The sequence below is a fragment of the Lichenostomus cassidix genome, chromosome 1 (assembly GCF_008360975.1).
Source record: "Lichenostomus cassidix isolate B80296 chromosome 1, HeHo_3.0, whole genome shotgun sequence".
NCBI classification, from domain to species: domain Eukaryota; kingdom Metazoa; phylum Chordata; class Aves; order Passeriformes; family Meliphagidae; genus Lichenostomus; species Lichenostomus cassidix.
The window spans coordinates 7,731,766-7,757,480 of record NC_139479.1 but is presented as its reverse complement, the minus strand read 5'-3'; the positions used below and the strand labels follow the sequence as shown (position 1 = coordinate 7,757,480).

Here is a 25,715-nt window from a genome sequence, read left to right as displayed (position 1 = left end):
CCAGAAGGCTGTAAAGTATCTTTTTAAATGCCTTGTGTAAAGCTATCCAAAAGAAAAACGAGTAGAATTGTAAAATATGCTGCTTGGGCAAATGTCTCAGCCAGGACCAATACCACCTGAAAGCCTTTAAGTGGTGTACCATGGCAAGCTGCACTTTGTCCCTGAAGCTGAAGGAAAAATGAGGTGTGTTTTGATGTGGTGTTGTCATCTCACACTGCTGGTGGCACCATGAGCCCTGCTGCCAGGTGGGGATGTCACTAGGCTCTGGCACTGCAAGGACATGCCCAGCTGCTTGGGGTGTTAGCAGACGTGTAAAAAGGAGAAGAAAGAGGCTGCAGAGGAGAAAAATGCAGCTCTCCTGGGCTGTGAAGAATAAAAGGTGGCCAGTGGTAATTTACTGCCTAATCTGTTTTGCTGGGCCCAATTAGGGACAGTGTTTACAAATTGATTTCAGGTTAACATGGCTGGCAGTAATGCCAGGCAGGGCTCCAGCTGTAGGCAAGGTTTTGCTCTTTCTACTGAGGGTAGGTTTAATCTAAATAAAAGACAAATGAAATCATGTTGCTCTTCTACAGTAAAGCATGCTCAAGGGCCTTTCCTTCACTTGATTTGTTAGGTGTTGACTAGCATGGGGAATGTGCTGATGCCCAGAAAGAGGGAAGGTTGATGTAATGGCATTGCAAATCTTACAGGCCTGGCACAGACCTCCCCATCAGAGTCAAGAGGTTTTTAAAAACACACTGTGTTGCTGACCTTGTCTGCTCTGCTCCTCAGGTTTGAAATAATAACAATAAAATAAAACTTGATTGCTTTTGGACTTGGATGGCAATGCTGACTTCCAGCTGGAATAGTTTCAGTTTAGCAGGTGCTCTTCAGAGCAGAAAAGTGATTGCTGTCTTGTGCCCAGCAGAGAATAAAATTATGCAGACTGCATGGATGATGGAGAGTTGTGCCTGGATAGAACTACAGTGCAGGCACTGGCTTAAGGAATTCAAGAGACACTGTCTGGAGGGGTTTATAGGTTTGACTGGGGGAGACTCAGTGCAGTGTCAAGGCCACATTATTCCCTTTGTGCCGAAGGACTGCAAATCAGGTGCTCTCCATATGCTCCAAACCAGCTGTTGGGGAGTTCCCATCGTTCTAAAACACATTCCCATGCAGCCATGGTCCCTCTCTAGAGTGCAGCATCCACCTGCCCTCTGTCCTGCCAGCAGCAATGGGAGTAGCTCTGCCTGAATGTGGACACAGTTCTGCTGCAGACATCATCCACCTCGCCTGCTACAGCTCCTCCCTGAGCACAGGGAGGCTGAGACTCGCTCAGGGGTTAGGGAGTGGGATCCACATCAGGGTCCAGGATGTGACTTGAAATCTGGTCTAAGACTGGGTTGTTCCTAAAGGTTAATCACTGTGGGTTCAGTGTGGAGGTAGGAGCTGTGCCAGAAGCATGCCACAGCACAGGAGGCTGAGACAAATAAGTGACATGTGGCATAGAAAATTCTGTCTTCTAAAATAGAGCCAGAGAACCTGCATGCTTGGAGATTCACATTTTGAGAATATGGCAAGGTAAATCTTTGAGCTAAACAATTATTCCTGATGGATTAAACCACCCCCCCACCCTGAGTTTTAGCTTGCCTGATGTGCTGATGAATTCCAAGTTAGTTAAACACATTTCTATTTATAGAAATTCTCCCAAAGAATGAAAAATGGTGACAATACCAAGGCCCAAAATAAAATGGAAATTCAAATTGCAGTTCAGTTTCTTTCTCTTCAGTATAATAAGGTGTAATAAATATGTCATGCAGAACAGCTTCCAGTCAGTGGTAACTCCTACAGAATAACTGTATTAAAAAGCCAGTTATTATGTGTACAGTGGGGAAAAGACTGGTAGGAAATATGCTGTGGATGGTTTTCAATGGTCAGGACTAAGATGTGCCTGAGATGACTCCTAGAAACCATGAGAAATTCACTGTATTCTGCTTGCTGGAATGACCTGTGGCCAACAGGATGATAGTATAGGAGACAAACCTGAGGGGTATGGGTTTCCCAGCTGTCTGAACCAAGGAATTTGTCAGCATTTTCAGGTTTCCTGTGGCAAGACGAGAATATGGAAAGCTCTCAGTTTTCTATAAATTAGCTCAGAAGACCAAAATAATCTTGAGGGGAAAAAAGGGAAGAATGGAAAAAAGAGAGAGAGGACAAAAATGCAGAACCAAGTCTGGCATCTTAGCACTCAAAAATCAAGATAGTAAAAAAAAATAAATGGATAAGTGGATAAAAGTTGAGATGGGGCATTTGAGAGGCAATGGGAGTGCAGGGCAATGAATGCAGCTCCCAGCAGCAGTTTCTTTGTGGGAATCCTTTAATGCCAATTCTTCTGGTTTTTCAAAGGAGCTGCAGGGTCCTGGTGCACAATGGGATAAGGGGCTTCCTCCTGCCTGAAGAGCAGAGGAGGCAAGTGATGGAACAAATGCAGAGAGCAAGGCAGGGTGGAGAGTGCTCATTTGTGCTGCACAGCCTGGGAGCCTCTAGCCTGACTTAAATGCAGAGAACTGCAGTTATGCCTGTCATGAAAGAGCACCATGGAGAAAATTCAGCAGCTCAGTACAATATTGCCTCTTCTTGGCTACAGGAGGGACAGTGCTGTTGTGGCTAAATGTGGAAGGGAAAACCCTGCTGCCAGCCCAAATCACGGAGCTGTCTGGTACAGAAATGTGTATTTTGATGGAGATGATTGTGTTAACAGGGAGCACTGCCTGGGCTAGGGGAAGGGACATGCAATCCCAAGGAGTGAAATAGGAGGAGCCAGTTTGGATGAGCAGCCAGCCAGTTGTACCTGGGCATGCTCTGCAGGCTCTGAGGGAGCTCTGCTGCTGCCAGAAGGTTGTGATCCCTTTGCCATGTGCTCTGCCTGCAGCAGCAGGAGATGGGGGAGAGATGGTGTGTGTGTGGGCACAGCTGGAGCCACTGTGACAGCTCTTCCTTGGAGCCAGGTCCAGGGAAGCCTTGTCCATCACCAGACACAACTTTCTTGCCTCACCTTCTTAGCCAGAGATGAGCTGTAGCAGTCTGGATATGCTCAGGAGTTAATTAATTGACCAACCCCAATGGGAAAAGTGAGGTTGAATTTTTTACAGCATATGAACACTGTTGGCACATGCAGGAAGCACTGCAGCAGACAAAATATTGAAAAGACTGAGTGCTTATTGATGAGTGGAAACCTGGGATCTGTTTTCAATAATCTGAGTGACAGCCAAGGGAATAGTGAATGACTTTTTAAAAATTTATTTCCAGATTGATAGCGCTCATTTCTGTGGTGCTGCATCACTTGTAAAGGAAGCATAACCACTCTGGGGCATCAGGAAGCTTTTCCCTGGCACACTGATAAGGAAGTTAAAGTAACCACCAGCTCTCAGTGGTGATGGGTGGTAGTGAGGGACTGGGTAGAGTTTGCAAGTGAAATACAGCCTGTAACATGCTGATACCCCTGCCAGTTTATTCATCCATATCTGGCCAGGCATTGACAACGGGATTGAAAGATACCAAAAAGGCATGCTGCCTGTCAAATAAATGATAATAAAATCAAGGGGAAGACCTGACAAAGAAATATGAGAGATTTTAATGCTGTTTTTCTGATTATAGCAGTCCTTAAAATAGGACATAAATACATTGTGCATCATAGCTCCAGAACGTGAAATACTTGTTTACCAGTGCTTTGCATTGATGTAACATAACTTAAATTCTGTTGTGTCTCTGTCTTGTCTGGCACAGTTGATCGGGATGCTGCTGGCATGCTGTCTGTCCCGGTTTATTACTGCTAACCAGTATGAGATGGTGTAACAAGGTGAGCTTTTCCCTTTCTCCAGGTTGTAATGCTACAAGAGCCTTGGTATGTTGTTGTGGCTCTGCTGCTTCTGCTGTAGGCAGCGAGCAAGTTTTACATTCTGAGCATGTTCAGTGAGAATTAAGCCTTTCTGTGGGTTTGTTGGCTTTGGGATTTTCATCCCAATATTGTCTCTGGTGGGTAAAAAAAGGGGGGGAACTGCAGTGTTGAATGTTTCATCATTACAGTTGCCTTGAAAAGAGAGAGCAAAACACCTGCTGTGAGTCCTGTTAGCAACCAAAGCAACCCACTTGTTGCCTTCTATTCTTTTATTTTTTTATTTTCTTCCATCCTCCCCGCTCTCCAGTCTTTCCAGCAGAGCGAAGTCCAGAGCCTGTGTGAAGACCAGGAGCTGCAGAATCGGAGAAAGACTGCCATGAATGTTCTAGCACACACTGTCTCTCGCACGCACGCACGCACACCCCCCGAGCAAGCCCGTGCGCGCGCACACCGCTCCCCACCTCCCGACTGTCCCATGCGTAGTGTCCCATCCTGTGAAGTTCCACGGTGCCACCGAGAGCAGCCAGGGACCCCTGGGCCTGCAGACCCAGAGCCCAGCCCTGCAGCTCAGCCTAGCACCGTCTGTATGTTCTTGGTCACACAGTAGTTGCATCGTAAGTTAACAAAGGTAACTCATTAACAGCGTTGATCGGGCTGTGCATGTAGTGACTGGAGGGCATAATTAGCCTTTCACCATGGTTAATAAGTGTTGCACACGTTCATATAAAACGGTATATGAAATATATATTCTTTTGGTTTTATCTTAATTTCCTGTTTCGTTTGTTGCTTTACTAAGGTTTCCATCCTTTCCCCCTTCCCTGCGCCTGTCCCCCCTTTCCCCGAAAACAAAGGAATCAGTAACATAACATAAAGATACTTGAAAATGATGTTAAAATGTTGTGCTTGAAGGGAACTGTTATTCCTGATGTTCTTCTACATCTTTGATTCTTACTCAGTGTTGTATGCCTAGTGCGTATCCCGGTAGGCTTTGTCTAGTGCATTTTGCCTCGGAACCTGATCCTGTGTAATACTGTTATTAAGCTGTGTTGTTGCTTACTGTGAAGGCAGAAATTTTTGCTCCCTTTATTTTTATTACGTAGTTATGAACTAATTGAACTGTGCTGTACTGCGGCCTTCATACTTTTTTCCTGTTCTTTCTTTTTTTTCTTTCTTTTTGCATTGAGGTTGCAGCCACCAAATACGTTGTTGAATCAAATGGAAATAAAAACACACACACAGACAAAAAAAACAAAAAAAAATCACAAAAAAACAGGCATATGAAATATTTTTGGGGGAAAGCAAAAGTTTAAAACCTTTTTAAAAAAAAATAGGACTTTTTTAATAATGCCTCTGTCTAGCATGCCAACGAGAATGCATTGATATTGTGAGTATTTGTGATATACGTATTAATAAATGGAACCATTACAGATTTCTAGCTGCTTCCTTTTCGTTCTTTAGTCATAAGAAAACTCTTTTTTTGGGAGGGGGGAATGTGAACATGAAACACCCAGCACAGCTTGGCGTGACGTCTTTATGCATTTTTTAACAACTAATTTGCTTGTAACAGAAAAATGTTACTACACTGGGAAAACGAAAAAAAAAAAGGGAGAAAGAGCTGGAATTGTTTCAAAACTCCTAGAAAAACCTTCCACAGCTGGTTTCATCACATGACAAATACATACTCTCTGCTTTGCAATTTTTCTTCTTGTGACTGTTAAAAATCTGCAGTGTTTAATTATCCCATCCTTAGTGCTGCAAGTGATTTTGGCATTAAGATTTCTCTCTGATTTTGGTGAGAAAGGGGAGAACAGAGATTTGGGTTTGAGGGGGTGGTTTGTAGAAAGGCAGGCAGTTCTCTCTTTCTCATTTGAATGAGTGAAGCGTCACAGATCTGTCAGAAAACCCATGGGAGTTTAAACCTGGGAATTTGGGGCCAAGGCCTTAGCTTGGCAGTGTGGGCAGAGAGGGAGACTTGAGAAGTCACAGCACTCCCATTTGCAGTCTCTCCTGCGGGCTTACAGACAGTCCCAGCCGCTCGCTGGGTTGCTGGGGCTACGCGGTGCTGGAGCGATGCCCTTCTCCTGTGGGCACAGGATGTTCACAGTGATGTTTTTCCACACCAGAAAGAACTGGCCCACCAGCTGCCCCAGTTTTCCTCCCCTCTTCACTCCCGGGCAGGTCTCCCCTTGCCCCACGGAGGGGAGGGAGGTGGGTGAGGCTGCTGCCTCCTCCTCCTCCTCCTCCAGGAGCCACCAGTGACCTTCCGGAGTGGAAAAGCACCAGCCTCTCCTCAGTTTTCTTTCCCTTTTTTTTTTTTTTTCCTTTTCATTTTCCTGAAAGAAAGAGCTGTTTGTGCCAAGAGCTGTTCCTTTTGAAGATGCTGATGTTGGGTGACAGGTCAGCAGGCCCCCAAACGTGCCTGTCCCCATTCAGTAAAGCATGTGCTCAGCTTTAAGGCGTAAGCAATGAATTAACTCCATTCAGCAGAGCCCTTCAGTGCGTGGTCGATTGTTTCCCTCAGCGTAGCACCACTCCTGCTTTTATGGGGTAGGTGTGTTAATTGGGCTCTTGGCAGCTTCCCTGAAGAGGTTCCGGCTGCTGAAGGAGCTGCCAGGGGTTTCCCTGGCGAAATCCCCCTGGCTCGGGCTGGGACCACCCAGGCTGAGCTGGCTGGCACTGCAGCATCCCCTGCCTGGGGTGGAGCATCCTGTGATCCTTCTGTTCCTCCCTCCGGGTGGGAGAACTAGGGTAGTTGATGTGGGAAACAAAGCTGGAGCTGCTGAGAACAGGCCAGTGTCAGCTGGGCACAGATGTGCAGGATTTTCCTTCCAGAGGCAAAGCAAAAGGAGCACAGTGGTACCAGAGGTCTTTGCCTCAGGGGCTGAGCTCCCTCTGCTCCCTCTGATATGAACTGAGCAGCAGAGGAGTCAGGCTCCTGCTGCTCCGGGCTGGGTCTGCCTGCCTGATCCCTCCCTGAGCAAACTGTGTTCTGTACAACCACTGAACCAGCTGGGCCAAAGAGGGGTGGGCAGGTGTGGGAGTCAAAGCAGGTATTGGGGCAACCAGGTAAGTCCCAGGAGGGGTGGGGCTGGGGGATGAGGAGAATTGAGCATCACAGAATCATTTAGGGTGGTAAAGACCTCTATAATTAGTCCAGCTGTTACCCCAGCACTGCCAAATCCACCACAAAACCATCATAAAACAGATGAAGCAGGACTCTGGATGGAGGAAGAAGGGACACCACCTTGCTTTGGTCCTAGTGGGCTGCCAGCTTGGTTTGGCTGTAAGGTGGACAACAAGCCTTAGCTGATGTGTATCCCATCCTGAGCTGCCTCCCAGGACTTGTTTCTGCTGAGGACAGCCCTGAGCCGTGCCAAGAGGACAATATGTTGCTGTGAAGGTGATGTTTCACAGTGTCAGCAAACTGTAGCTGTGTGATGGTTTGAAAACAAACCAGTGGGAGATCACAAGTCAAGATTGAAATTAAAAATAAGTGAAATAATACAAGGAAAAGCACTGACAAAGTCAGATACAACCTAACACCCTGTTAGGGTGGTAGTAGCAGTCCAACTGAAGTAGTCCAGTTGAAGCGGTGATCCTGTGAAGGTCTAGTCTCCAGCTGAAGATCCAGTAGTAGCTCTGGTCCTCTGGGAACCCAGTAGACAGGGTAGCTCAGGCAGTTCCAAGGCCAGGTTATATCCAGGTGGGAACACCTGGCTCCTCCCTCCTCGGCAGAGCATCTCACAATGGGATGAGATAAGTCCATGAGTCACACGGTGGGTCCCTGATGGCCCATTGCCTGTCATGCGGGGTGGGTCATTGCTGCTCTGAAGAGGCCTTGCTGGCTGCTGCCATCCTTGGGTGAGCATCACTGCAGAGCAGTCTGGCTTTGCTCACAGGAGTTCAGGCTGCTGCTCCTTGAAGGACTCACTGCAGCCCCTAAGGTGATTTTGTCTTTTGTGACTCCTCCCTTGGCTTTAATAACTCATAAGTGTTGTAGAAAATTTTAAAGCCAGGAAATAATTTTGCTGCCAGCCAAGACCCTTGCATAAAATACCTGTCATCCCACTGGAAGGCAAGGTTTGATTGGGATGTCAGACTTCTACCAGGGCTGAGCGAGGGCTGCTTCGGTATGAACCTGTATCATAAAAATAAAAATCCTCATGGTTTGACATAGAAATGACACTTCTCCATTTTGTAAGTAAAAGTGTTTTGCCCTCCAAACATGTAAAGTATGGTCAGCTTTTTGCAAGCTGTTTTTGCCAGCTTGGCCTGATTTTGAAGAAAAAAGCTGTTGGTTTTGCCTTTTTCTTGTCATTGCACCTGTTCCTGTTGCAACCAGGAAACATTTCCTTCAAAAGACAGTTTCAGTTGTGTCCAGCATGACTGGAGATATTTGGTATGTGCAAGCTCGTTAAAAGCAAGTTGTGCTGAGGCAGCAAGTCCTTAATCTCTGGAGTCTGTCCTGCTCCCTGGTAGCTGCAGTGTGGTTATTTTTGGTGTCCAGGGCTGTCTGTAGGTGACACTGAGGACTAATTTTAGATTGCGGTGCTGCCGTGTGATCAATAAGTGGGGAGTGTGAGTTACAGACACAGCACACCCAGGCCAGGCTGGGTGGGGCACTGTGCAGCCTCATCCAAGGGGAAGGTGTCCCTGCCCATGGCAGGGGGAGTTGGAACAAGATAATCTTTAAGGTCCCTTCTGAGCCAAACCATTCTGTGATTCTCTCCCTGGTGCACTTTGCAGCTCCAAACATTCCCAAAGCAACTACTACATCACCTTTGTACTATATCACCTGAGTGCTATTTGTTATTCACCATACTGAGTGTCTTGGCCAAGACTTGCACAAGAAGTAGATTCCAGGCAACCCCCTGGAGGTATTTCCAGAATGCTTTCAGAAAGTGCCAAACGACCAACTTTTTGTTAATCCAGCCCTCTCAAAGCCTCTCAGGGCACTGAGAAAAGTAATTTCTGAAAGCTCTATCTGTTCTTAAAATGGAGATCATTCAACCAAGTTAAAAAACATTAATATTTTCAAAACTGTGATTTCCAGGGGGAAATACAGCTTTCTGGCTTGCATGTAGGAGGGCATGGTTTGTGTGCTTTATCTTCTTGAGTAGAGAATCAGAAAACATGATGTGAGAGAAGACTGATGCCCCATAGGAGAACTCCTGGGGTGGGATAGAAGAAAAAAGAGGGGAAAAAAAAACCCAAATTTTTTTTTTTCGAGTCAGAAAGGTTTGAAAATGGGAAGTATTTCAATCTGATGGTGTGTCTGACAGCAGCTCCAAGGTAAGTAGGCTCAGCAGCTCAGGTCTGCAGCCACAGGGTCTGAGGTCTGCTCTGGAGGGGATTATTGCCTGCCAGGACACCTCTGACATCCTCTGGGTACTGAGAGCAGCCTTTTGTGGGAGTCTGTAGGTGTCAGACTGCTAGAAACTGCTGCAGTTCATATCCAGTGAAATTTCTGGCCACCCAAGGCTTTGTAGGAATATTTGGATCCTGGTAGTTTCCTGCTCTGCCTCCCACGGGCTGACTGCACTTCTGTGGGATTTGCTTTTAATGTAGTAAGTTATTGCTTCCTCAAAAGAACTAAGAGGACCTGGTCAGTGCTTGTGTTGATTTTTTGGTATCTTTAGCTCTGAAGTTGTTTGTAAATAAAAGCAAATAAATGATTGTGCGGAATTTTCTTCATCCTGGAGTGCAGTGTGACCCAAAGATCAGGGGAATGAGTCTTCCTCCCAAGCATAGGAGCTGCACACTGACCCCGTGGGTTATTTTTGTGTGCTGCTCCTTTTGCCTTCACGCAGTCCTGGTACCTGCATGGCCAGGGATTGCCTTGTTCCTGCAGGAGAGCTGGAATTCAGCTCTGTAGGGAACCTGCCTGAGCCTCGTGCATTCCCTCTGCTCTGCCAGAATCGATGCTGTGCCTTGGGGGAGTGAGGAAAACAGGTCTCCACCTGCCTCATGGAAGCACGAGGCAGCAGGAAGGGATGAGACCCACAAAATCCTGGCCAGCACCACAGCAGGCTCGAGCACTGAGCTGAGCATAGGCTGGCATGGTCCACTGGTCTTTGTAATGATGGGGATTCCTCCCCATGCTTATCTGGATAACCTAGCTGTTCCCAGCTTCTGTGGGCTATGCATTTTAAGTGTTTCAATATGAGAGGGAAATCAAAACCCAATCAAAACTATCTCTGTGAGACCCATTCAATAAAATAGTTATTGGCAATTAGCACGGATTTTTTATAAAGAAGTAATTAGCCCTCCTGCCCTGAGCATTAATGAATGCTTTTCATTACACCCCAAGGGGTAGTCAACCCGATAATAACCCACTTCAACATGCATGTTGTTATAAAACAGTGTTGTTTGACAACAGAGGCAGCAGGACAGTCACAAACAGGAGGCGAGCCTGCTCTGGTGAGCACTGGAGCTGGTTGCTTAAAATGAAAGATCATTAATAATTTTCTTGGATTGGTTCTATAGACTTGACTTCTTACTCATAAAGGAGATGAAGCAACTCATACAAAAAACAGGGTCTTGTTTTTCCCTGGGTGCAAAGCTGGGAAAGCCAGTGGAGATGCAGCAGTGCTGGCCACAACCTGCTATTGACGGTGCCTAAGAGCCTGGCAGGGTGGAGCAGGATTCGTCTGTGTGGTTGTCTGGAGGTGCTGATTTTATGGTCTGGGAGGTGTTTGGCAACCAAATGGCAGAGGATGGTGTGTCCCTGCAGTCTCCAGTGCTTAACCCACACAGGGAGTGAGGAGTCTGATGACAGCACTCCTGGTGACAGCACCTCTTCCCCCATGCTCCTGTTTGATTATTGGCATTTTCTAGCGAGGTGTGTGTTAGTGCAGATGCAGAAACCACATTGACTTCTCAATTCAGTGGCTCTCCTGCTCTGACAGCCCATCACAGCCACCTGGTTCTCCTCAGGTCTGTGAGCACAGCTCAGGCAGGGCTCTCTGTCAGAGGAAAGCCCTCACAGACTAAACAGATGAACCAACAATTTCCCTCCCCTCTGACTCCCCTGCAGCCCTGGCTCATCCTGGGTCTGGTGGGAACCCCAGCTGCCACTGCTGAGCAGGGGCTGCTGGCACAGCTTCCTGCAGCCAGGCTGGAAAAGCATCCCTGTTACATTTACAGACCTGAAGATTCCAGCGAACAGCTGAATCCTTCCCTCCAAGCTGGGCTGTCAAATTAGGAAGAAGTGGTTCAGGATGAGCTGGGGAGCTTGGCCACCAGGGCTTTTCCCTGTGGAAAGACAGTAGGTGATGGGAGGTCTAATTAAGGAGGCCAACAGCACATTTGCATGCTGCAGGAAAGATCTTCCTTGCCCACTCCTCCTCCTGCTGTTTCACACTGATTTTCTGGGGATCCCATTCCCATTCCAGGGCAAAAAGATGCCTCCAGCCTCTCCTCCTCCCTAGCCATCCCTGTGCTCTCCTGGGAAGCAGGGACAGTCCACCCCACGGTGGGGATGAGGACTCCTGGGAGATGGTGCTGCAGCCCCTGGACAAGGTGTGACACTGGAATCAGGTGTGGCAGATGGCTCTGGAGCCAGCCCAGGCTTTAATAGACTCTACCAGACCCCTCTGTAGTGGCCACGTCTCTCCACACTGTGTGCAGAGAGAGGAACCCCTGGGATGAGCAGGAATTGTGATGATTGCTCAGCTGGCAGCGTGGAGCTGCCTGCAGGCCATGGGGTGGGATCAGAGCATGTCTCCCTGGATATGTCAAGGGAATTCAGTCATGCCAAGGAGCTAAGGCTGTAGGTGTAAGGATAGGAGCAAACAAGGGCTCAGAGGATTCAGCAATCCTTGTGGGTCCTTTCCAGATTGGAATATTCCAGGAAAAAAAGAGAGAGAAGATTATTAGGCAGTGTGGAGGCTGTTGGGATCAGTGCAATGAGCACAGAGCTGCATTAGACTTGCTTTAGGCAATCTCTATTTTGGCATTTCATAGATTATGGGTGCCTAATTTCACAGCTGTAAGCTTCTCTGAGCACACATTTGTTTTGATGTAATTACTTCACTTCAAAAACAAAGTACATGCGGGAAAACATTTTTTTCATGTGGAACCATAACCATCCTCTGAGGTACCCCTAGCAGGGCTGCAATCCCTACATCAGCCCTTCAGTGCCTCTCACCAGCTCTTTATGGGATGGGGAAGTGGGACTGTTCAGCTCCTGGCCCAAAGAAAAGCTGCCTGGGGATAAAGGAAATGCTCCCACAGAGCATGGGGCTCCCTGGGGAGGCTGATTTCCATGCTGTGTCATGATTTTAGTATAAAGGGAATAAAAAGGTCCCTCAGTTTATAATTCACTAGAGTTTTATTGCTGGAAGGGTTGGCAGACCTCTAGGGAAAGTTTTACAAGGGGGAAAACTAATTTTTTCCAATGCAGAAGTTTCCAGAACTTCAACAAGCTGTAATTAAGTTTGAAACCTGAACTAGGAATCACTTAACTGCTACATTTAAAGTATCTGGGGTCAAGGGTTACATTTTTTTGTAATATAACAACATTTTAAATTAATGCATTTGTATTTGCAGTTTTTAGAGAGTCATCCCTTTTATTGGTTGATTTTTCCTTTTTTCAACAAACAAAATAAATAAAGACTTGGTGTGATCTTACTAGAGAACCAAGGAGGACCAGAGCTGGGTTTCCTATGGATTCATACAGTGGTGGAGACTGTATTTTCCCTCACTCATTTTCCTGCAATACCAGGAAGGGAAAATTTTGCAGGAATAGTTGAATGTTGGAAAAGGGAATTATCCTTTAATGCCATCACAGCAACAGTGCCAGGAAATAGCAGCTGCTTGTATCTGCAGCCAGGACAGGTCAGACTCTAAGACACAAAGGCAGCTACAAGCTCAAAACCAGCAGGAGTTACAGGGTGAGTGTGTTTTGTGGCAGTGGGAGCTGTGGCAGTACTCAGGTGCACTTACTGAAGTGGGAGATGCTCATCAACCCTCCCTGTAAATTACCTGCCCCACAAAGCTCCCATTAATGCAGCACTTGAGCAGTTTATCCCACAGCAAATGTGAAGCCTGGCTGGCTGTTACCTGCAGGCTGCAGTGCTCTGGGCTGGAGCTCTCAGCCCCTGGCAGCCTGCAGGGACATCACTGTCCTGCCCAGGGTACTGCCACGGTCCTGGGGTCACACATCCAGCACCTCCTCTCCCCTCTGCTGCCATGTCTGGATGGTTTTGCTGGGTTGTGGAAGGACAGCTGTGCACAGCAGAGAGTCAAGAGTAAAGATTGACACAGGAAGGACATGGACAGACTTGCTCTTTTATTTGCATTTTATCCTGCACTGGAGGTTGCACAAGCCTGTCTGTCCTGGCTTCAGCTGAAACAGAGTTAATTTTCTTAACAGTAGCTGGCACAAATCTGTGTTCTGGATTGAGGATGAGACTAAAATGGATAACACACTGGTGATTTTAGTTTTTGCTAAGTAGTGCTTACACTAAGTCAAGGACTTTGTATTGTGCATCACTTGTTTTTCTTGGGTTTTCTCTCTCTCTCTTCCTTTTAATTACAATTATTATTAATAGTAGTATCATATTTATTGTTGTTGTTTTTATATTTTACTTTGTTTTGGTTATTGATCCATCTTAACCCACAGTTAAGTTTTATTTTTCTTTCCCCTAATTCTCCTCTCCATCCCACAGGGGTGGGTGGGGAGTGAGTGAGTGGTTGGTTGGTACTTAACTGCCAGCTGGGTAAAGCCATTACACTATCCCAGGAGGGTTTCAAATGCTGGACACCCTGCACAGTTACAACAGTCAGGAGACAAATTTTACCTGGGGGACAAATGAGCTGTTGTGTTTGTCATTATTTCCAAACTGGAAAATCTATGGCTGTAGATTGTTCCTCAGCCTCCCTAATTCTCTCTTGCCAACCAGCATCTTGTATTTGAGAATAATTGGACTCCCTTTTTTTTATAAGTAGGATAAATTTTTCAAGGCCATGCTAGTCCTCTGCTTGTGGTCAAACAAGCCATGCTGTGTGCACAGGTGCCCAAAAACTCACAGCAAACTCTGTCATCTCTCTGGGAAAAAAAGACAAGCTGCTTTTAAGACATGGATTGCAACAAGACACTCTATGGAGGGAGGTCTGAACAACTTCATCTAGTCAAAGATGTCCCTGCTCATTGCAGGGGTGTGGAACTAGATGATATTGAAGGTCCCTTCCAGCCCAAACTATTCTGAGATTCCATGGTTCTATAATTCCATGATTCCTGCTGCCTGAAGAAGGGTATTTATCTTCTGATGAGGCTGTATCCCTCCTGAGGGCAGCTGTGCACGTGCAATGCCCACATTTCACTCCAGCCTGTGATGCTCAGCCTGGCACCAGCACACCAGGGAGCAGCTGATAAATGGCCAAGAAGGGTTCCTATTCCCCCTCTCACTGCAGTTTTGATCCTTTCCCTGGCTGGTGGAGAGCACAGTTTCACCTGGTGGTGTTATGGGGTCACAGCACACAAAAGACATGGAAAATTTGTCCCTCCTGCAGCAAGTCCACCGAAATGCCATGGGTGCAAATGGGGACTGGCCTGGCTTTTCTGGCATGCTGCAGCCACTCCAATCCACCTGACTAAACCTGAGTCGTGCTGTGGAGGACACAACCCAGAGACCCAGCTGCCAGGGTCCCAGTTCTAGAAACCCCTTCTAGTCCCACGGTGATACTGACAGTGCAATTTTCAGGACTGCATTCCAGGATCAAGCTTTTTGTGATTTCTCCACAAATTAATGTTCTCAACATTTTGATTCCTTGAGAAAGGTGTGTGTCTGTGCCACCTGGGAAGACACTAGAGAGGGTGCACATCTCTGCATCTAAGGCAAGGTCCCAAGACAGCTCAACAACCCATGGCTGACTGATTAAACTGAATATATTAATGAGCTGGCCTGTACCATCTTGAAAGGGGAAGATGGGCATGATACATCAGCCCTTCATGTGAACTATATCTTCTTTGTTTTATACAGGTTATTGAGCAGAAGGTCCCTTTTATAGGGGAAAACCCAATAAAGACTTTCCAATTTATCAATGTTCATTATTGTTACCAATTACCCTTCAGAATAAAAATATGACCAGATAAACCATGCTTAGGTGATACTTCATGTACTGAGTACTTTCTACAAAATATAATGTAAGCATGTGGTGGCATTCACATCTGTGTATGTGTGCAAAAGACAGCTATTATGCCATTTATCATCATCATCATTATCATCATCATCATTGTATAATATACCTGTATAACTTATACTCTGATTGAAATTGAATACATTTTTTGCCTTGTGGGAAGGAAGAGAATGTGGCAAGGGAAGGACAAGTTAAAAGTGTTTGAGTGCTTTCAAAGCTGGTCTCTGAGACACAGATTTCCAGGGCAGCAGAGATTTGGAAGGACACCACAGTGGTCCCAAGCACAGCCATACCAGACACTTTATTTGAAGTATTCCTAGTCAAAACAGTCCTCTGCTTATTCTGGACTGCAAACAAGGCCAGTGCTGAGTTTCACAAGCCCTGTGCCTGAGCCCAGGGGTGTTGCATCCTCAGATGTCACAGTGGAGCCACAAGGCAGAGCCCTCAGTGCAATACAGCATTGCACCTCCTGCACACCCACGCAGGAGATCGAGACGTCGCATTTCAGCTCTGCAAGCTCTGACAGTGTCCCTCTCAGCACTATTGCAATGACACCTGTTACACCACCTCTCCTCATTCCCACCTAACGCATTGTGGCACTCGCAGTGGTGTGGCAACACTGACAGCTGACAGATTCCCTGCCTTTGCAGATCCACTCCTGTGGGGTTGCAGGCGCTTGCTAATCGGATAATGCTGTTGTTTTGGTGGCACTCGTGTTTGTCCCTGCAAAACGACAAGCAGTAGCTTGTGTTCTGCTTTCTGGCTCTTCCCTTTCAAGCTTCACAGCTGTACTTGCCATTGCACCTTGTGTGTGAATCCAAGTTGTTCTCGCTGCTCTGTGAGACGGTGGCAGCTGAGTCTGGGGAGGGATGAGCAGTGGCAGCCCCGGCAGCACCTGGAACCTTGCAGCCCTCATTAGCCTTTCAGGGAGGCAGCTCGGGAATCGATGGGAAACAAAGGGCACTCGCCTGAAACTGGTCCCAGTTTGGTTTCTGCTGATTGATCTGGCAGCTCCGCCGGGGGAAAAGAAGTTGTGCTGGATGTCAATTATTTGTGGGTCCACTCCCTTCATTTCAGGAGTGCTTTTGGTCAGCATCCAGGGAGATAGATGAAGGAAGAGAGGACCTCATCTCTGCAGCAGTGCCTCTTCCTGTAAATCAGCTCCTACTAATGAGTCCAGGTGTAAATGAGGTACTGCTGAAATGCACAATTAGACACACTGATCATCAGGGGAACTCGATACGAAGATTGCTGCACCAAACCCACATGGTTAAAAAAGAAGACTTCTCATTACATAGTTAGGATCACAGGTATCAAACTGAGGATTTAGATATTCTGTTAAACAAGTTTGTTCACCAGTGCCTGAAGCCCAAAAGAGCTCCAGCCTCTCCCAGGCAGAGCTCTGCCCCTCACACCATGTAGCCAGGGCTAATTCAGGGCTCTTGGGGCAGAGCTTGAACTTTCATGCAGTTCTGGTGCCTGGGAGAAGACTGTCTAATCAAGGAAAGGTGCAATTAATAGATTGCCCTCGTGCATGAGATCAGAGCAACGAATGTTAAAACTTAATAATACAATTCCCACCTTGGCACAGATAAAGGACATCTCATTTAGTGCAAGTTGGAAGAGCCCCTGTAGGGCAAGGCTCAGTCTCTGCCCAGAGCAGGTTATCTCCAGGGAAGTGTTAAGCCCAGCAGCAATTCCCAGCCTCTGTATTTCCCAGTAGGTCACTGTGTGGCACTGAGTTTCCAGCTGACTTTGGCAGTGCTTTGGACACAGAGCTGGGAAGCAGCTCCAAAATACACCCAGACTAGAGCACAGTGCTGTTGGAGAGCTGTGTGCTGCATGAGTGTACTTTGTTTACTTTAGAAATCATACTACAGATCAGCCACCAAGCTTAAAAGATTAACTGTAGGGAACATGGAAGCATGCCATAAAAAATAAATTGGATAAAGGCCTGCCTCTTGGTAGGAAAATGGGAAAGAGTACAGTCAGTGTCATTTTTTGTTGGTTTTAGTGGTGGGAGTTGAGAGCTGAGAGTGAGGGTAGGAAGGGAAGAGCATTGCTTCAGGAATTATACATTTTACATAAATGATCTACCAAAAATCAATGTTCTGCATAAGAAGTCAGAGATAAAAAAACCCTACATATTTAAAACAGACTTAAAAGAAATAATTAGCCTTGTTAGTCTGGCATATTAAAGAAACCCCATAACTTCAAACTGATCAGCTCTTGACACATCTTCATTTAGCATCCTACAGGCATGCAGAATGTCTCCTGTTGGGCTATAGAAAATAAAGACACATGGCAGCCTTTGTGGGTGCAGAGATCACACTGGGCAAAGCAGAAATGAACAAACACATCTGTAATGTGATGTCTAGAAAGCATCAAAGAGCATGTGGCTGGAAACATCAGGGTAAAGCAGACAGAGGAAAAGTGCATACAAAATCCAGGGGAAAGGGGGAAACCTTTTCTACATGGAGTGATAACAAGACATATTGCATGAATACTTTGAAGAGCTTCCAACCAGAAAGAATCGCAACAAGTTCAGAGTGGGAAAAACTGGGAGGTGAAGGTTAAATGTGAAGGGTCTTTACGGGAAAGATAGGAGCAACTTCAAGTGCAGGGAGAGGACAATCTGTCAACTTTTAAGGCTTGCACTCATGAAAACATCTAGCAACAGTTGTAGCTAGCTATAGCCAGGCAAGCCAGCACAAAATTCGGGAAATTTAGTAGGAAGATTAAAACTTGCCATGCCAAACTTTCCAATGAATGACATCTCTAGATTGGCTACCCGTCATTTAATCCCCTAAAATCAACAAACTTGACAAGGAAAAGCTGTAGGCCATGAGATTGCATGTACCTGAATAGTTAGGCCTGAGACCAAGAAGGTGAACATCGCAAAAACCTACAAAAATCCTTCCCAGGAGCAAGGGGACCAGTTGCATCCATAGGAAAGGCACAGGGCTGTTAGCCAGAGACACAAAGACATGGAAAACATGAGCCCTGTTCTTGTCACCACCTGCAATGTTTCACAAACCTGAAATTAAGGGATTAAAAGAAGCATTGCTGAAGAAGAGTGCAGATAGCACAGGTTGTAACTACAAAATGAGAGAAAGCTCTGTGACAGTGTGCTGGTTTGGGCTGGGTAGGGTGAAATATCTTCACAGTGGCTGGTATAGGGCTGCATTTTGGATTTGCTGAAAAACTGATAATACAGTTTTTTTGTCATTGCTGAGCAGCACTTTCACAGCATCAAGGCCTTTTCTGCTTGTCATAGTGACACACTGGCGAGGGGACTGCAGGTGCATGTGACACTGGGAGGAGACACAGCAGGGACAGCTGACCTCAAGTGACCAGAGGGATATCCTATACCCTATGGCAACATGATCAGTATATAGAACCGGGGAAAGAAGGAAGGGGGAATGTTTGGAGTGACATTTGTCTTCCCAAGTCACTGTTACATGTGATGGAACCCTGCTGTCCTGGGGAAGGCTGAACACCCCACCATGGGAAGTGGTGCATGAACCCCTTGGTTTGCTTTGCTGGCACTCAAGGCTTTTGCTATTAAACTGCCTATATCTCAATCCATGAGTTTTCTAACTTTTACTCCTCTGATCCTCTCCCCCATCCCACTGGTGGGGGAATGAGTGAGCATCTGCCTGAGGCTCAGTTGTCAACTTGAGTTAAACTATAAGAAAGAGCAGAGGAGAGAAGAGGTCACAGGAGAGGTACCAGCTCTCACTCTGACCCTTAGGCAAGATCATGGGCAGCAGGAAGAAACCTAATTCTTCCATGAATCAGTTTTTTAATCAGGATTTTATCAGCCACCAAAGGACCAAGGGACACTCCAAATGAGACCTCTGGCTGGGTGTGAACACACCACCCTGGAGAGCTCACAGCCCTCCTGCCAAGGAATGGGGACCCTTAGAAATTTCTATAGCTTGATGCAGTCCTACTGGAGGCTCCAGCATGCACAACAGGCACAACAGCTGAGGCTGTCTTGAAATAACCTTCCGGAGTGCTCTGAGAGCCAGAAACACTTCACTGCCTCATTGTAGGCACAAGAGAGTCTTCAGGAATGAAAGCACCCATTGATGATGTGCCATGCCAGGGCAGGCAGTGATCAGAATCCCAAATCAAGGAGGACATTAAGGCAGCCAAGAAGATGCAACCCAAACCACAGCAGAGCCAGATGTCAATCGCAGACAATTTAATTATGTCTGGAGAAACCAACCACAAAGGCAGTAAAGCCTGCTGGTTATAAGCAACAGGGAGCAAGCTGACAATGAAAGGGGTAAACACGGGAATTTAGAAATTGCAAAGGAGGTTGAAGTAGGTCAGTGTGTTCACACCCAGCCATGCAACTCAAACCACTTGCTAAAGAAAGTGCATTGCTCAGATACAGAGTAATTGTCCCAGCCAGGGCAGTGGACGTGGTCCCTTCCAACCTTATCCATTTTGTGATTCTGAGAGAGCAAGGACCTGAAGCATTTACAAGCATCATCAGTATTCCTCCTCCCTCACCCTCCTACCACTACAATCAGGCTCATGCTACAGGGCAAAATGCAGCTGTAAATAAATAATAGGACTTTGCCAAGCTGTGTCAATGACTACAAAATGTTCCATGGTCTCTAGTTCCCACCTTTTCAAGTATCTATTTCATTAGGATGGCCATATTTTCACTCTTAAACTATAATCCATCAAACAGTGTGACATCTGTTGATGTGCAGCACAGACTTAACACGCTTGGTGAAGCTGAGAGGATGATCAAGTGTCTCTGCCTTTGGAAAGCTGCTAATCTGAAAAAAATTGAAAGAGAACAAGATGTCCACAGGGAGAACTAAAGAGAGGAGAGGTGGTGTGTCACCCCAGAAATACAGGCTTGAGTAGCTGTAGCCTGTAGTGGGCTTCACAGGAGGCACAAGAAGAATGGGAACCAGTTTGGAAAGATGTGCCAGGCCATGTAGGTCACTGTTCATTCTTTTGATGGCCATCCCCTCACTCTGTAGCATCCTAGTAGAAACTGCACCAAAACCACTACCTTACAGAAAAGGAAAAGGAAGGGAGTAGCACCTTGGCAGGTAACTGTGAGGGCCTTTGTTAGCAGGTTGAAAGTCTGGATGAAAAATTATGTCCATTCAAAACAGCAGCCAGCATTCCACCTGGTAATTGTCAGAGTGCTCAGCTGGATGAGATACAAACTATTTGGAGAAAGCAGAGGTCTCCCATGTGAACATGATGAGGTCTAATGTGCTTGCTGTATCTCCAGCAAAAAGGGGAGAGCAAGGAAAGAAATGCAGCCAAAGAGGAAATACTGTAGCAGCAACAAACCCTCAAAGTACAGGATAGTGTAACTGATCCCCCCACAAGAACATTCAGTCATTTAGGGAATATTCATGAAAAGTGTGGGCACAGTATTTCCCACGATGCTGAAAAGGAAGGAGTGGAAGGGGGAGTGTGGGAAAGCACTTTGCAGTGATTCTGCTCACTGACATTGAAATGGAGAGAAAATAGCCTGGAAGTTCCGGGGTGGGCAGTGAGAAGGACCTCTGTTTCTGCCCTGAAAGGCAGTCAGGTGGAGTTCTTCACACCCAGGCAGCTGACTGAGGGGCTCAGATCAGGGCTGTGAAATCCCTGCTGCTCCTCGTGGCATCTTGACTGTTCCAGCACTTCTCGTGCCCAAATACCCCCAAAATGCTCCTGAGAAATAATTCATATCTGAGGCACAGGAGATCTGTGGAGTTAAGCAAACAGTTTACAGACTTTTAATGTCAGGCTGTGACCACACATTACCCACAGCTTTTTGAAGTCCAATCTGCTGGGATTTTATCACAGCCAGGGTATCACTGTCCTTTCCAACTACCAAAAGCTGACTTCTGAAAAGGCCTCCATCTGTCTCCCATCTTACTTTCATTTACTAAGTTGTGCCATATCCCCATCTGGCTATTGGCTGGAATTTTGTTTTGTTTTGTCCCCTTGAGTTATTCAAGGAGACACAGAGCTGGCTGAGTACATTAGATCATTATATGTCTCTTAAAATAGTTGTTGGATTTATTTGAATGGGGATTAGCAAGATTAAGAATGTTTTCTTTAAATTACTATAGTAGCCTACAATTTTCAAATGGTAATTTTGTCCATTATATTGATTTGTATTTAAAGGACTTGGATGGTTTTTACTACAGTACAAAGAAGTCAGTTAAGCAATGCTGCTGTGAAAACCACCAGTTTTAGAATTTTGTTCAAGACTGAAATAAAAGATGCACAAATCCCATTAAAATTTGATGGAAATTGACCTCACACCTCAGTAAGTTACTTGAAAACCTTGTTTACAGAACTTCCAGAAGTAGCTTTACACATAATTGGTGTTTCCTACCAAACATTCTTCATACAACTTCACATGTTGTTATTTTTGGGGGGAAATAATGAAAGAGCATTCCTGACACAGTGTTGCTGAAATGGAAAAGTGGCTCAGCCCGTCTGAAGTGTGCTTCAGTCCTTTCCTTGTCTGTCTTTGTCTCTCTGAAGTGTTGCACCTCAGTTTAGCTATCTGTGGTGTTTCCATCAACAAGATACAAGAGGAAAGTCTCAGTGGAGTTTATCTTTCTATCATCTCATTACATTATGCATTATTATCAACATCCATTTTTTCATTAAAACAAAACAAAACAAAAACAAAAAAAAAAAAGAAAAAAAGGAAAAAAAAAGCAAAAAAAACCCCCAAACAAAAAACCAAACAACCAAACCTGAGTTTGTGTAGCTCTAAGGAGCTTTAAAGGAATCATGCAAGACTCCTGTACCAGAAAGGAGTATTTGGATGGAGGGTTGGTTCCTAAGGATTTCATCCCATTGATCCATCTGCTCCATGCCCAGACCCTCACAGCACCTGAGGTTGCTCCAGCATCTCCTGGCTGTCCTTGTGTCTCACTCAGGGAGATGGACATGGCTTGTGTCACTAACTTGCTTTCACACAAACCCAAGGAAGGCTAAAGGTGTGCCACTCCTTTCTCCTTGATGGAACGAACAAGATGGGGGGAAATTAGGTGCTTGGAAACTCTTCTTTCCCAATCATGTTTTGTCTGTCCAAATTAGTCATTCTCTGTGCACACTCACCAGGAGAAAAATAACAACATAAATAACAATAATAGTAGTACCTTAATTAAATACTATAAAGAGAAACTAATTAATTAGTGTTACAGTAGCCTTTCTGCCTGTTTGCTAAATGGCAGAATCATTGTCTCTGCGCTGATGGCAGGTGAGGAACAAGAGATCAGCTTCACCTCAACATGTAACTACCATCAATTTTAGAATCTGTGAGGAGTAAAGTATAAAGTATTCAGTAATTTTTCCTCTCTGTCTCTTTGTATGCATATCCTAATACATGCAGAGACTCCACAGCTCACATTTTTGTAAGAATACAAGCAAATATCCTGCCCCAAAAGTTAAACTGAACCACAGCTCAGCAGCAATCCTTTCAAAGGCTTTTCAATGGTCTGTTCTCTGCCTTTGAACACTTCTTCGGCATTCAAGTACTCAGAAGAGAGTCATTTACTAGTTTGGATCTGAGGCATTATCTGGTGTGTGCTCTGGATATTTTAGGATCTGTGCGATCGCACATCACTGCACATCTCCTAAAATCAACATTGCTGTGCTTCTGTATTCACAGCATGACTCTGATCCAAACTCAGCTCCTTGTATTGACAGGAGATTGGCTTTGGGGTGTCTCACCTACAATGATGCTCACAGTTTGCCTAGTCTAGCCAAAAAAACACTGAATAAGACATCTCTCATTTAAGTTCTGTCTTCCTTGCTTTGATGTGAAAGAAACCCTGACATTTTATGACCGAGCAGGAATCTATCTGAATGCCTTTGTCTAAAATTTCCTCTCCCTCCACTCGTGTGCAGTGTGTTGCAATCCATGTGATTGTGATTGCCTTTGTCCTATCCAAGAAGGGACTGGTCTATAGCAACACTGAAAAAAAAGTAATGAATTTTGAGAAAATTACCCTGAAAGTGGAGAAAAGAAGCTGAAAAGCACTTCGAGATGTAAGTTATTATATAAAAGCTCAGCTGCTTTTTTTATTACTTTATTAGTCCTTGTTGATAATGATGGAAATGCTTGCCTGGCTTCGAAAAGGTCATCCTTTCTGCTGTAATACAATCCCTTTTTGAAGGCTAAAGTCTTTATCCCTCCAACTCTGTGCTGACTAACTTGAGTTTGCTAGGGAAGAAAGACTAATTCAAGCCATTTGTTGATTTTGAGGAAACCTCAACAGATTTTAAACTCACCACCCAATTTAACCAAATGTGACAGAGGGCCAAAGATGTCCAAGACAGACATTTCCTGTGGGCTGCATGAAAGCAGGCAGGTGGATGGAAAGGACCTTATTAATATTCCCAGCTGAGGGAAAGGGTACAGTGTGGGCATAACTGCCATTACACATTACAAATTCCTCTTAGGTGCTCAGCCTTGAACCATGAATCTGTAGAAAACCAGGTCTCGCTGGATCTTCCCTTCAAACATTTCTTTGTTGTTCTCTCTTGATAGCAAACCCAATAACCTCCTAAGTAAAGATTTGAATTGTAGATGACAATATAGCCTGTGCTAGCATGTAAAATGAAACTTTGGTATTATTCATGGCTCACCAAGCCTACAGGGTGTGGTATGCCTTTGCCTGAAAGCTGCCAAGTTTTCTTCATGGTGGCACATCTGTGCAGCAGGAGAGGCGTTTTGAAAACAGCTCATTAGTTTATCATTGTTGTCTTTACCCTTTCTGACTACATCTCAGTCTCCAGCTCAACTCAGTCTCCTTTTGCTTTGCCTCATCATCATCTACTTTTTAAGCTGCTTGGCACTCTGTTTATGTGTTTGTCGTTTGCCCAAGCAATGCCAACTCCTCCCTATGACAAGTTTTTGGACCTGTAAAGATGTCTGTGTGGATCCAACTGCTGAAGGAAGTTTTACATAACAAAACCAGAAATTATTTCTAAAGCTCCTTTGCAAAAAAAAAAGATTTTTTTCCTTCTTCTTTGAGGAAATATTATTCAAAGTCCAAACCTGCCCCTGTTAACTTCAGTTCATGAAGCATGAGACCTTTTAGTTCAACGTGCTGGGTACTGATTGTGAGGCAGCCAAACTCACTTAGCTATGCCCTCTCTATTTCAGAGGTGACTAGAATTTGCTGAAATTAAACCTAAAACTAAAAGGTTCAGCAAATATTAATTTGTACTTTATAGGCAATTAGGTTGGATTTGCATCTCAGGCATTTTTTCATATCCAGTTATAGTCTTAAAAATGTCACAGCCCCAAAGTTTGTAGACACAGCACTCTCCAAATGAACAAGGGAGAATTATTTCATAGAGTAAATCAGAAATTCATACATGTGAGTAAGCCCTTTGTGTCTGGGCCAAAAGGCTTAGTACAGTGCTCCCATGCCTCCAGTCAACCAGCTAAAATTCCTTTGAATCCAGGGCTCCCCAATAAACTGCCTGCACATCCTTTAGGGATGTCCTATGTTCACTGAAATTTTTGACCCAATAATTAACTCATAAGAACAAGTTAATGTGAGAAAATTGTGACCTGCTCGTGGACAATTTCCAGGTGAGAGGGAGGGTGCACAAAACTGATGGGATCCATTACTCAGTGTCTCAGAAAGGGAATCACCTGGCTCTGCTCCCAAGCCTTCCCTTGGAAATCATGTCCTTCACAGCTTGAAGAAGCCTCGTTTGCCAAACAAGTTGAGTGGTGGCAGCAGCGCTGTGGTGGCTTTGGTTCTGTCACAGTTTCAACCCTAAATCAGGAGACAAGAATGATGTTAAATATCCACTTTTAGGCAACTGCAAATCAGCGAGGGAAGCGTTTCTCAGCGAGGAAAGGTTTCACCAGCGATTTATTCCCTTCCCACTGCTATCGACAACACGAAACGCCCACCATTTCTCTGGGATGTGGTTATCCAGACAATGCGGCACATAAAATATTGATGCGAGTTAACCTTAAAAAACCCCAAACCAACCCCAGCTGTAGTTCCTGCGATCCCAGCCGGTCCATAAAGCCGGGTTTCCGTGCGATGCTGGCCAAACTCTCCTGCAATCCGGCCGCGCGGCGCTAGATGGCAAAGCAGCGCCAGGTTTGGCAGCGCAGCCCGGGCTGCTCGCCGCCTCAGCCCGGCCAGCAGCGGGAGAGGAGCGCTGGGTCCGATCCCCGGGGCACCTCTCGGTCAGGGGCTGAGCATCCCTCCCCTGACCTTCCGCACAGACAGCCTCCCTTCTTCCAAGAGCCGCGGAGATCGCGCCCTGAAGATGGGCTGCAGCTCATGATCGCTGAACTGAGGGCACTGTGAGGATGTAGACGTGGTTGGTTTTCTTATTGCTCTTGCTGGCACTAGTGGTTTGCGCTGCAGTTGCCCTCAGGAGCTCGAGATCTCGAGCAAGACGAGCGTTCCTTGCTCCAAAAAGGATTACCCAGCAACTGAGTGGCAAAGCTTGTCTCATCTCCGTATTGAACAAAAAGAGATTTACGTTTAATAGTCCCAAGTGGAAACACCTCTCCTTTCAATTTCATGTCAGTCTATGCTTTGGGTGTTTTACTGTGTGAGGGAAGCTACCACCCATGCACTTAAGGTGTGAAGTATTTTTATTAGGAATCTGTTCTCCCTTTTCCCTTGTGAGCAGATAATACCTGTGTGTGCTAAAAGGA

General features: G+C 45.7%; 1 protein-coding gene across 1 annotated transcript in view; it reads left to right on the top strand.

The window, feature by feature from the left end:
- TSPAN7 (tetraspanin 7) overlaps positions 1-5,309 on the top strand; it is an 82,464-nt gene extending 77,155 nt beyond the window's left edge. The window contains exons 7-8 of the mRNA XM_085049173.1: positions 3,769-3,841; positions 4,188-5,309. Of these exons, the coding sequence (XP_084905299.1) occupies positions 3,769-3,837 (69 nt within the window). The 3' untranslated portion in view covers positions 3,838-3,841; positions 4,188-5,309. The remainder of the gene's footprint in view (positions 1-3,768; positions 3,842-4,187) is intronic.
- The last annotated feature ends 20,406 nt before the right edge of the window (positions 5,310-25,715 follow it).